This window comes from Galeopterus variegatus, unplaced genomic scaffold (genome assembly GCF_000696425.1).
Source record: "Galeopterus variegatus unplaced genomic scaffold, G_variegatus-3.0.2 Scaffold664, whole genome shotgun sequence".
NCBI classification, from domain to species: Eukaryota; Metazoa; Chordata; class Mammalia; order Dermoptera; family Cynocephalidae; genus Galeopterus; species Galeopterus variegatus.
The window spans coordinates 122,794-135,245 of NW_007726775.1; the positions used below are offsets into that span (position 1 = coordinate 122,794).

A 12,452-nucleotide genomic window follows, 5' to 3' on the forward strand; every position below is an offset into this window, starting at 1 on the left:
TGTGTGTGTGTGTGTGTGTGTGTTTGTGTCTGTGTTGGTGGCTGGCCAGTACAGGGATTTGAATCCTTGCCTTTGGTTCTTTTAGCCCCCCCGTTTAGTAGCTTTTTGACAAGATATGTTACTTATCTCTTTGAGCCTCAGTTTAGAGTCAGCCTGGTAGACTTTTTTTTTTTTTTTTTTTTAAAGATGACCAGTAAGGGGATCTTAACCCTTGACTTGGTGTTGTCAGCACCACGCCCACCCAGTGAGCCAACTGCCCACCCCTATATGGGATCTGAACCCATGGCCTTGGTGTTATCAGCACCACACTCTCCTGAGTGAGCCACAGGCTGGCTCCTGGTAGACTATGATATAGACATATCATAGGCTTTTAGTAAGTGAGAGCTGTCTTTGTTTTTATCAAGCACCTCATTGCACATCTTGAGACAAAGCTGTTATTCACTCTCTAACCTTCATTTTGTGAACTAGGCCAAGTCACTTAATCCCTCTAGGCCTTACTTTTTCCCTTTGCTATCTCTGTTGCAAGTGGTGACATTAAAATGAGGAGTACTTTGGAAATGATAAAAAGTTTATTATATATTAGTATGTGTATTATATATATAACTAATACATAAAGTTCTCAAAGTTGTCATAGGTGTTTTTATTTTTTTTCCTTTTTGTCTTTTTTCGTGACCGGCAACAGGATCGCAACCCTCCGTGTTGCTCCCGCACCTCGCTCAGCCAGTGAGCGGCCGGTCTGTATGTGGGATCTGAACCCTCGGTGGGAGCGCCGCCGCGCTTCCCAAGCGGCGCACTGTAGCAGTGCGCCACCGGGCTGGCCCCGTCATAGGTGTTTTTATAAGCCTGAATGTTGGGCCTCATCTAGTGTCATGGCTTGTTTCCACTCATTTGTCTTAGTGTGTTACCTGCAAATCCAGAGCTAAATCCTGGAAGCCCTCTGATGATTCTTCCAAACTATATACCTACTCTACATTTCTAAGTTTTGGAGTTTTCTAAACTGTAGACTTATACATTCTTCTGGGTAGCTGCAAGACAGAAATGTTTCAGCTGTAGAGTAGAAATGCTTAAGATTTCGGAGTAAACAGAGTAGGGCCTAACAAGAGAGATTAAGATCCACTTTAGCAGTTTGGCTCTAGCATAAGAGACTCACTCAACTTCTGTTTTTGGCAGGCAGTTAACAAGATCAAAGAGATCGCTGTGACCGTGAAGAAGACAGATAAAGTGTAAGTTTGCAGTGGGTGTTGTCAGACCCTTGACTTCCTGTGGCCAAATTAGGTGCAGAATCATGTTGTGTCCCTATATAGGCCTGGGGCTATTTGGCTCTTGCCAGACCCTTGGCTATGCCCCAGCCTGCACAGCACAAAAGAGTCTGTAGACTGTATTTTTTTTTTTTTTTTTCTCTTTTTCGTTTCCGGTAAGGGGATCGCAACCCTTGGTGCGGTGTCACCCGCACCGCGCTCAGCCAGTGAGCGCACCGGCGGCCATCTCTATATAGGATCCGAACCCGCAGCAGGAGCGATGCTGCGCTCCCAGGGCCGCACTTTCCCGAGTGCGCCACAGGCTTGGCCCTGTAGACTGTATTTTAAAAGCTGTCACATGTGAGGTCTTTGACTGCAGTCACCATCTGTCGCTGATAATCTGCCCTAAAGATACAGAAGATGAAGTTGGAGAGGGCTCAGTTTAGAGTTTGGAAGGCAACCAACTCTTCATTGCAATAGAATCATATATGAGGAATTTGGTTTTCTAGACCTGATGTGCATTCTGCCCTTGTGTCCCAGGGAGCAGAGAAAGCTGCTGGAGAAATGTGCCATGACAGCTCTGAGCTCCAAGCTGATCTCCCAGCAGAAAGCCTTCTTCGCTAAGATGGTGGTTGATGCGGTGATGATGCTTGATGATTTGCTGCAGCTAAAAATGATTGGAATCAAGAAGGTACAGGGCGGAGCCCTAGAGGTAAGCCTGTTGTGGCCTCCCTAAGATGGCACCAGCATTCACATTGACCCTTCAGACCATTTCATATGGGAGGAGGGCACACACTACAGGTGTGGAGAGAATGCACAGTGGACAGGAGGTCAGACTTGGGCTGTGCTTCCCATACTTCCTGTACAGGCTGTAACTAGGTACATTTTGTAGTCTCCGTGCATCTTTATTTGCCTGTCAGCAGAACAGAAAATTGAACTGGTTGATTTTCAGAATCTCAGGTTCTCTGTATCAATGTGGGGGTGGGGAGGGGTAGAGCTTGCTCAAATAAATTACCTATGACCTTTCCAATTGATAAATCTGAGGGATATTTTTCAGTCCATTCTTCATTCCCAAGTGATATGGTCAGGCTCTCCCTTTTCTTTATCTTGAACAGAGGACACCTAGTTCAAACTGTATAAAAGGGCCTAAAGTAAAAAATAAGTGTTCTGTGTACCACCTCTGACTCCTATGTAGCCACTATTATCAGTTGGTGTGTGTGTATCCTTCTAGAATTACTTTGCACATATACAAGCATGTATATAAATATTGGTTTTTTTAAACATAAATGATTGCTTATAATACATAGTGTTCTGTTGCTTTTGTCCATTTAATAACATATTTTAGAAATTGATCTACATCAGGGGCCGGCCTGTGGCTCACTCGGGAGAGTGTGGTGCTGATAACACCAAGGCCACGGGTTCGGATCCCACATAGGGATGGCTGGTTCGCTCACTGGCTGAGTGTGGTGCTGACAACACCAAGACAAGGGTTAAGATCCCCTTACTGGTCATTTTTTTAAAAAGAAAAAGAAATTGATCTACATCAGGATGTGTAGCTCTTAACTCAGTGCTGTCCAGTAGAACTTTCTGTTATGGTGGAACTGTTGCATGCCTAATATGGTAGCCCTTTTTACATGTGGCTGTTGAGCACCTGAAATGCAGCTAATGCAGCCATGGAACTGAATTATAGATTTAATTTTAATTTTAATAGCAATATATGGCTAGTCACTATTGTATTGGACAGCAGAACTGTAACTTATTCTTTTTTAACACAATAGTTATCTGTTTGGAAACGTTCTTCGATATTTGTGTCTCTGTGCTACTTTTGACCTTTTCAGTCTCTGGCCTATTGTACTTCTTACTATAGTCTTCCTTGGTGACCTCAACTGAAGTGATATGGACAGGGGAAGACTTGCTTGAAATATTATAGCCTGGCCCTTCACTTTTTATCCTTTCACTTTACCCTCCCAAATTGCACTGTCATTCTCCTTCCTGTTATGGCGTATGTCAGACCAGTGGGCTGAGGTTCTCTTTATGTGATAAAGCTGTGAGGAATCTGGAGGTCATCTGAGCCATTCCCTGGTCTTTATCTTGGCTTGCAGACTTTGTCTTTACCCACTCCTTTAGTGGTAATTTTTTCATCTTTTCCTGGGCCTTCCTACTTCCATAAACCCTTGAGATTAGATTGGCATCCACTAAACTAGGGATCAGAACTAATCTTATCTGGTGAGAAAGCCAGGAACTCTAAATCACTCTTGTGTTTTCCCCACACTGTTCCACATTGATTAAATGCATGTAAAACTCTTAACATAAAAACCTGATGCAGAATTCAGTAAATGGTGGTAGTGGTTATTTACTTATTCTCAGCATTAACTGAAAACTTCCTGTATCTCTAGTCCTCACCTCTCCCCTGAGCTCTCAATGGAAGACCTGTTGAATTCCTATATCTAACTGCTGCAAAACTTACCTTGTTCTCCAAACCTGTAGCATTTTCTGTATTCCTCGTCACAGTTGGTATCACCACTGTTTATTCATCACCCAAACCAGAAATCTAGGGTAAATCTAGGGTCATCCTTGAAAACATGTCTGACTCCACACAACCATTGTCTCATTTTTACCTACTAATTTACTAATTATTTCTTTAATCTGTGTCTTTTACTCCTTTCCAGGACTATTGCCATCCTTCTTCCAGTCTTGCAGCCTTTAGGTGCATTCTACTCTCTGTTGCAGGGTGAAGTTCCCCATTTTACTCCTCTGCATAAAGCCTGCTGGGGTCCACATTGTCTATAAGATGAGAGCCAGGCCTTAGCAGAAACTGTAAGATCCTTCTACACTGGCCCCTGCCTTCCTCCCCCTTCCTCCTCACTGGCTGGTCCCTGCCCTCTACTTCACATTCCAGCAATTTCAGATGGCTTTTTATTCTCCGATTCCGTAACACTACCTCCTCTTGGGAATACCCCTTTCTTCCTTTTTTTCGTTTGACTAATATCTTTTCATCCATCATGACTCAGCTTAGGCGTCACCCCCTTTAGGAGGTTGTAGATTTAAATGATAACAGGAATTGGGGACAGAAACTGTTCACCAATGGGCTACAGTGTTACAGGTTAGAATTGTAGGTTAGCACTGGCATAGAATGTAAAGGTCATTGAACTGAATACCCTTTTTTATGGCATGGGGAAGGACTTGATGAATAGTAAGAAAGAAGTCTGAGATTTGAACCTTAGTCTCATCATAGTGCTGAAGTCAGTCCTGAGTGCAACTTGCTTTCTGTTGTTCCAACCCACAGGAAGCTCTGTTATGGACCACGTAGGAGAAGTCCATGTCTTAGGAAGTGAGAAGTGAGGAATCGTGATGATTGCTTGGAACTATGTAGGGGATTTCTGATTCTTATGCCCTTTAGCTTCATCTTCTAGAAAGGGAGGCATCTAGGCTACAGCACACATGCTGTGGGGGGTGTGAGTTTGCAGTGTAGGTAGGGGTACAAAAAGGTGTTTGCAGTGGGATGAGACTTGAGGTTTGGGAGTTGGGAGACAGACGGGAAATATTGGACAGGTTTTGCCTTATTCATTAACACCTGGCTCCTTTCCTGACACTGTATGTAAATACAGCATTATCCATTGGCAAGTGCCTCGGAGGCCAGTCTTAGAGGACATCCCAAACAGGCCATCACCATGCTTTGTCTCTGCAAACTGAATGATTTTCCTTATATTAAAGGGATAACTAAAATGTATTTGGTGTTACTTTTTGAAAAATTGACTTGTTCCAAATTTTATGATAGTGGAAAGGCTTTGTTACAACAGTGAAATAAAGACATAGTTAACTCTTTCAGGTTCATAGAAATGGGCAAGCGCTAGCTCAGCAAACCACTAGCATAATCTTATTTGTGCTGGTACCAAACCATTGAATTGTTTCTTTTTTTTTTAAACAGGAGTCTCAGCTCGTAGCTGGTGTTGCATTCAAGAAGACTTTCTCTTATGCTGGGTTTGAAATGCAACCCAAAAAGTACAAGAATCCCATGATTGCCCTTTTAAATGTTGAGCTCGAGCTGAAAGCTGAGAAAGATAATGCAGAAATCAGGGTCCACACAGTCGAGGTAAGCCTTGCAAGCGGCAAAGCACTGAAATGGGCAGATTTTTGGACAGGAGCCTCGGACCTCATGGCTGTCTTAGGCCTAGCTTGCTTCTCAGGCTCCTTTTGGGCCCCTTTCTCCTCTTGCTCCCCTGAATATCGATGTCTAAATAACAGGCCCACTTCTTTTCTCTCTGTATACTTTCCTTGAGTGAGCTCAATCTGAGGAAATTCGGATAGGGAAAACCTGTTGAAATTTTATGCTCTTGCTCTGGGGAATGGGTCAGCAGGGGCTCTCCAGCAACATGGCTGGCCCAGTAGTTTGGTTCCCTTTGTTTGGGCTGATGTAGGCTCCTTTCTTTCTAGACTCCTAGACTGGGCCTCATGCTGCAAGGACAGGTGTGCTCCCATCATTGATATTACCAAGGCTGCCTCTGGAGGTAGCAGTTTCACCCACCTAGGAGCAGCTTGTAGGAAATACATCCCCAGTGCAGAATGGCCTTTGGTGGAGGGGTCTGATCATAGGGAACTCCATGGGTGCGACACCTCAGAAGAAGCCAGATGTCAGCCAGGCTAAATTGTTTCTCACACCTTGGCAGTGTCAGCTCTGGGGTAGCTTCCAGCCCTGGTGTTACATTCTGTTTTTGTGTTTGTAAGTTTTAGGTGGTTACTAAGTTATCTTATAGGGGTCCTTGTTTGCTTGGACTGAGGATTGGCTATTCTGTTTACCCCTGTTAATTCCCAGATAAAATCAGCATGTCCTATTTTGGGAGGTATATTTTAGCCTACCATATATGCCTACCTCCAGCCCAAAGTATCCTCATCTTTTTCCGGGTCTCTTCAGGATTATCAGGCAATTGTTGATGCTGAGTGGAACATTCTCTATGACAAGTTAGAGAGGATCCATCATTCTGGAGCCAAAGTCGTCTTGTCCAAACTCCCCATTGGGGATGTGGCCACCCAGTACTTTGCTGACAGGGACATGTTCTGTGCTGGCCGAGTGCCTGAGGAGGATCTGAAGAGGACAATGATGGTAACTAAACTTTCACAGCCTGCTTCTTGGCCTTTGTGGCCCTCAAGGGGTTTTCATTTACCCCTGGTGTAATAGAGTGCACTGTCAGGTTGGTATGTGACTCCAGTCCTGTCTTCTTATAACTCTTTCTTTTTGCCAGGAAGCACTCCATTCCCATTTGTGTGTGTGTGTGCATGTGTGTGCGCAGTAATACAAACTGCTTTAAAGTTAATTTAACCAAAACGAGTCAAGAATTTTGGTTCGTGAGGGAAACTAACAGTACTGCTCTGATTAGCTGGATAAGCTCAAGTGTATGCTTCTGGCCAGATTTCTTATCTTTCTTCTTGAGCATCTCACAAAGACACTTTTAGGTTTAATGTACTGCTCCTGAGTTCAGTTGCTGGATCCAAAGCACCCCAGTTCGGGGGAGGGAGTACATGCTCAATTGAAGGGGTCCCCCTCTCCTTTTAACTAGATCTGTTTACCCTTCATGTGTTTTAGTTCTGTTTCTTTTCTACTCCTTCAGAAGGGCGTGGAGGTCAAGTGAAAGGGTGGTTTATCCAGTACAGAGGCTCAGGGCTCCAGGGCAGAGTCCACATAGGAAATGGCTTTGAGACCAGGCGGCTGGAAGCTGACTGGCCTTGTTGCGAGCCTTCACTACTAGATGCTTTGCCTTCCTTGTTCCTCAGGCCTGTGGAGGCTCAATCCAGACCAGTGTGAATGCTTTGTCAGCAGATGTGCTGGGCTGCTGCCAGCTGTTTGAAGAGGCCCAGATTGGAGGCGAGAGGTGAGCTGCAGGCCCAGGCTGCCTGTAGGCTGATCTCATGGGAGCTGCCTGGGTCTGGCTTTCTGCCATCTTGGGAGCATGGTATACAGCTTGTGCTGTTCTTTTTTAGGGGTCTCACTTTTCAGGGTCTAAAGAGTTCAGGTACAAAGAATGTTAAAGGAGGGAAGAACTAGTGGGTCTGAGTCTTTTATGCCCCTTGAGACCTTCTCAAGAAAATGTCTTTAAGGTTGGGATGGGCAGCCTGGGTGAAGAACATAAGCAGCTGCTGTGTGTTGGGAGGGCTTGATGGTGAGGATAGAATATAGCTGGATGGCCGCAGAAAGGAGTTCATGTGTGTACAATTTGATCCTGGGTGTAGGTACAATTTCTTCACTGGCTGCCCTAAGGCTAAGACATGCACCTTCATCCTCCGTGGTGGCGCTGAGCAGTTTATGGAAGAGACAGAGCGTTCCCTGCATGATGCCATCATGATTGTCAGGAGGGCCATCAAGGTACAGGGCTCATGGCCGCCTCACTGTATAGCCTATTCTATCTCTCTAGCTGATCAGACCCTGGATTTGTGTGGTAATTCCTTCCCTACATTATAACCTGCCTTTTCCTTATTTGCCCCACAAATCATAGAGGAACTGAGCCTCAGACTCTCAAAAGTAGGTCATGTTCCCTTAAAGACTGAGACTTTTTTTTTTTTTGTCTTTTTTTTACTGACCGGTAACGGGATCGCAACCCTCGGTGTTGCGCCCACACCGCGCTCAACCAGTGAGCGGGAACCGGTCTCCACATGGGATCCGAACCCTCGGTTGGAGCACCTCTGCGCTCCCAAGCAGCGCACTCTCCAGTGAGCCACCGGGCCCACCCCCTTTTTTTTTTTTATATAAAGATGACCAGTAAGGGGATCTCAACCCTTGGCTTGGTGTTGTCAGCATCACGCTCAGCTAGTGAGCTAACTGGCCATCCCTATATAGGATCCGAACCCGTGGCCTTGGTGTTATCAGCACCGCACTCTCCCTAGTGAGCCACGGGCCGGCCCTGAGACTTGTTCTTGCTAGCAAACTGTGGAGCTTATGTGGTCAGCCATCCCACTGATTGTGCGAGTGCCCTCAAGTTACAGATGACCTTGAAGATGGTCAGAAACCATAAGGTTTACTGCGTTAAAGTTAGGGTGTGCTAAACAGGGGCCATGCTTGGGCTTGTGGGCGTTGGGATGGGGGAAGGAATGAGGAACCACTCTCTTTCTGGGTGGGAGGACCTACTGAGTGGAGCACCTACTGAGTTTTCCAACTTGGAGCTTGGCCCAGGGGCCCGCTTGCATTGAGAGGTATTCTGGTCTCTGCAGAATGATTCGGTGGTGGCTGGTGGTGGGGCCATTGAGATGGAGCTCTCCAAGTACCTGCGGGATTACTCAAGAACTATTCCAGGAAAACAGCAGCTGTTGATTGGGGCGTATGCCAAGGCCTTGGAGATTATCCCACGCCAGTTGTGTGACAATGCTGGCTTTGATGCCACAAACATCCTCAACAAACTGCGGGCTCGGCATGCCCAGGTGGGTCCTTCTCCTCAAGGTATAGGGATTGAGTGGATGGGGCTGGATTCTGAGTGTATGCTGTGCTTATTCAAGCTGGGCATGTGGCCCAGGTGATGGGGTGGAATTCAGCCCAGCAGCAACTAACTGGCTTCTCTGAGGGCAGAGGGAAAGCCATGGTGCCAAGACTGGAGGTTCCAGGGTTTGTTCAGTGCTTCTACCAAGGGTATGATCGCTCCTCACAGTGTGATGAGAGTAACCCGAGGAACCCACAGCCTCCTGCCTGGAAGCACATGCTGGCCACATGCTGTGGGTTTCTTGGTGTGGAGGTGAAGCACTCTGGATTCCTGATGACCTGTGCCCAGCCATGGCTCCATGTTTGTTAAGTGCTCAGCACTGCGACAGCAGTACTCAGTAATGAGTGACCTTGCTTCTGGCTTGTATTAGGACTTGAAGCAAGTCACTTTACCTCTCTGTGTCTCAGTTTCCTCATCTGTAAAATGGGGATTGAGGCAATGAGATGGTAAAGTAAGATAAGGGATTGGAAAGTGTTTGTAAAGTATTTGTTCTCGTTTCTCTTGAGAACCATGGTTTGACATGCATAGTCCTCAGGTGACCTGAGGATGGGGCCTCCCTAAAACCCAGCAGCTTGCCTGGGAGAGGGCCCAGAGCTCTTGTGTGATCAGTGTGTCCAGGATTTGCAGGGAGTGTTTGGCAAGAGTAGGGGTGGGAAGAGGTGCACTTGCAGGTTCCTGTTGTGATGCCCTGGGAGGCTGCTGTCTTCCTCAGGAAACTGCCATCAAATTCAGAGTCTGAGGATTCCCAACAGTTAGTCTTTTGGAATAAAGGCATACAAGAAGAAACTTGAGAGAAGTTCCACATTACTTCCCTTCTTTTCCTCTTTCAGGGGGGTACGTGGTATGGGGTGGACATCAACAACGAGGACATTGCTGACAACTTTGAAGCTTTCGTGTGGGAGCCAGCTATGGTGCGGATCAACGCCCTGACAGCTGCCTCTGAGGCTGCCTGCCTTATTGTGTCTGTAGATGAGACCATCAAGAACCCCCGCTCGACCGTGGATGCTCCCCCAGCAGCTGGCCGGGGCCGAGGTCGTGGCCACCCCCACTGAGAGGCACCCCCTCCATCGCAACTGGCTGGCAGGCTTGCTGCAGGGTGCACTTACTCTCCCTGGCTTGGTTAATTGGGGTTATGGGAAGGGGTAGTAACTGGCCCACTCTGTTCTTACCGGAGTTTATTTAAATAAAACTCAAGCCTTAGGATTAACTTTGTAAATTATTTGGGCACAGTAGTTTTACACAGAAATGTCTGACTACAGCTCATAATTTTAGTTTTGCATGCACTTGCCCAACAGGTACAAAAGAAAAACTATCTCCCGCACTGGGGTGAACTCCACTGTAGTGACCCATCTGGAAGTTTTACTACAGTTGTATTCTGAGTCCCAGAAGTGGCCGGGAGATGTGGAGTTGCTTCCTTTTCTTCTGACATCGTCTTATTTAGTCCTGGCCTAGTGAGGCACTGCTCCCAGCATTTCTCTGGTTTGAGTAAATGTGTTAAAATCTTGTCAGCCCCTTCTCCATCCATATTCTTTTGGCTCAGTCTTTGTTTCCTCTTACTCAAGATCTTGAGGTTGACAACTCTGGGATGGATGTTTTAGGGACACTGCATCCTCTCTAAACTCTGGTGACCTCTTACATGTCCACTGAGGTGGTGGCTGAAAGAGCACTACTGGGTCTTTTTCAGTTCCTTCTGCTTTATTCTAACCAGTAAGTTTGGAATGGCTGGCACAGATCAACTGGAAGTCCAGCAAGGTCTAACACCCTCTTCATTTGTACTGGTCCTGAGAGCTGGCCTGCAGCTAGCTGTAGTTAGTAATTGTTGTGGCTGGAGGTAAATGATTGTCATCTTGAGCCATTGAAGCTGTTGTTGCCTGAGACTGGAAAGTGATTTAAAACAAATCTCTGAGCCCAGGTGCTACTGGTTAGATGGACTTGAAAGCACAGTTATGCTATAGGCAGGTCCAGGCTTTGGAATCTGGCATCTGTCCTCACTTGAGTGTCTTGAGGTAGACTAATTTTTCTGTTCCTCACCTATTCTACCTGTATGACAAGGTGACAGCAGTTGGCTCACAGAGGTGTGGGTATTAAATGCTCATTCTGTGTTTTATGTCGGAGCCATAATTTAAGCCTAAACACCTATTTTTTTGTTATTTTAAATATTTCAGCACCCTAGTAATCAATCCTTGGGGCAAGCCTGTGTTATAAAATGGGGAAGTTAATGCCAGAAAACCTGTCTCCCCTAGGTCAAAGCCTGCTTGGCTGGCCAGAGCCGCCTGAGGTGGTGGCCAAGTTGGTTAGGGGCTGGGTAGTGCCTGCCACTTCTGTATGTTCACTGAGCTTGCCCTTGAAATGGCCTCTCCCAGTTGGGAGTCAGAATGACCTGTCACAAGGCTTTTTGTCTGGGTGTGGATGCTGAAGTCATGCTTGAGCTGTGGGAGGGGAAGTAACCTGGGTGGCTTTCCTTCAGCGATTTCTGCAGTCCTGAGGCAAGTCTCCTGAATTCTTGATTGGCTCCTTGATGCCGATTGGGTTATCTGCCTCTGTCCTACCTCAGTGCCCTTCAGCTGCAGAAAGTCAGCAGTGACACAGACAGACAAATATGGCCACATACCATTTACTTCCCTGGGACAGATTACCAGTTTCACCATCTTTTATTGGATACAGAGCCATAAATTCTCTGATGCCCATGTGAGTCCTTTTAAATACATACACTCTGGTACATTCAGCAAAGGGCATCTCTGGGTGACTTGGAGCAAAGTGCTGGGATGTCAATGCGTGGGGGGGCAGAGAAGTGGGGCAAGGGAAGGCCCCCTGGGGGCTGGAGGTACAGGCACCACTTCAGAAACAAAAGTAAAAACAAAAATTGCTCTCCGCCCCTCTGCCTGATGTGCTTGGGGTGGGGGAAGCTACCCTCTCATGGTTCAGGCCCATTAAGGCCTGGCTATGCAGCGAAGGCAGGGCCTAGGGGCCAGTTGTGGAGGTCCCCACCAGAGGTTCCACAAGAACCAAGCCTGCCAGCACCAGCCACAAAGCAAACCTGTCGCCTCAGGCTTATGCCCCTGAATACAAGACCTCTGCAAGGGCAAAGCTGAGGCTGGGAGCCCAAGGCCAAGCCTCCTCGGGCCATGCTGGCGGTGGCATAGGCTTGGCTTCTCATGGTGGGGAGCCTGCCTGATTGTCAGGACAGCCTTGGGACTGGCCGAGGTCCCAAGGGGTTGGGGAGGGAGTAGTTGCCTTAGTTGGCCCTGGTATTCTGATCTTCACCCAATCCTAAACCTTATCTTCAGGTAAGGGCTGCAGGTGAACACACTTGTCCAGGAATAAACACATACACACGATACAAAGCACTATATACAGGTGCAGGCCTGGAACAAAGCTGGGTGAGAAAGCATGGTCACTAAGGGCAAAAAGAGAAGTGCTAGCCCCCAGGGGAGGGAAGGTACACCCATCAGGGACTGACAGGCTAGGACAGGTCCCATCCTTTAAGAGTTAACTACTCTGGGCATTTGGACCATACACCCACTCTCCGTCCTCTGTTTTCACTCCAAGTCCACCAGGAACTGGGTCTTTGGCACCAATAATCACCCTGGGAAGGTCTCCTTCATATTAGCGCCTTAGAGGGATTGGGGCCTGTGCGGCTCCCCACCTGTGGCCCAGATGATTAGAGACCAGGACCAAGGGGACAGGCAGGACCCAAAGGCAAAGAACAGCCAAATGTAGCAGGCCTTGCAAAAGAGGTTTTTTTTTTTTT

The 12,452-nt window shown here is 47.0% G+C and overlaps 1 protein-coding gene across 1 annotated transcript in view; it reads left to right on the plus strand.

The window, feature by feature from the left end:
* The window catches only part of CCT7 (chaperonin containing TCP1, subunit 7 (eta)), a 17,316-nt gene extending 7,408 nt beyond the window's left edge, over nt 1-9,908 (plus strand). The window contains 8 exon segments of the mRNA XM_008571161.1: nt 1,171-1,223; nt 1,779-1,950; nt 5,167-5,331; nt 6,151-6,339; nt 7,008-7,105; nt 7,464-7,596; nt 8,439-8,645; nt 9,532-9,908. Of these exon segments, the coding sequence (XP_008569383.1) occupies nt 1,171-1,223; nt 1,779-1,950; nt 5,167-5,331; nt 6,151-6,339; nt 7,008-7,105; nt 7,464-7,596; nt 8,439-8,645; nt 9,532-9,753 (1,239 nt within the window). The 3' untranslated portion in view covers nt 9,754-9,908.
* Nucleotides 9,909-12,452: the final 2,544 nt, after the last annotated feature.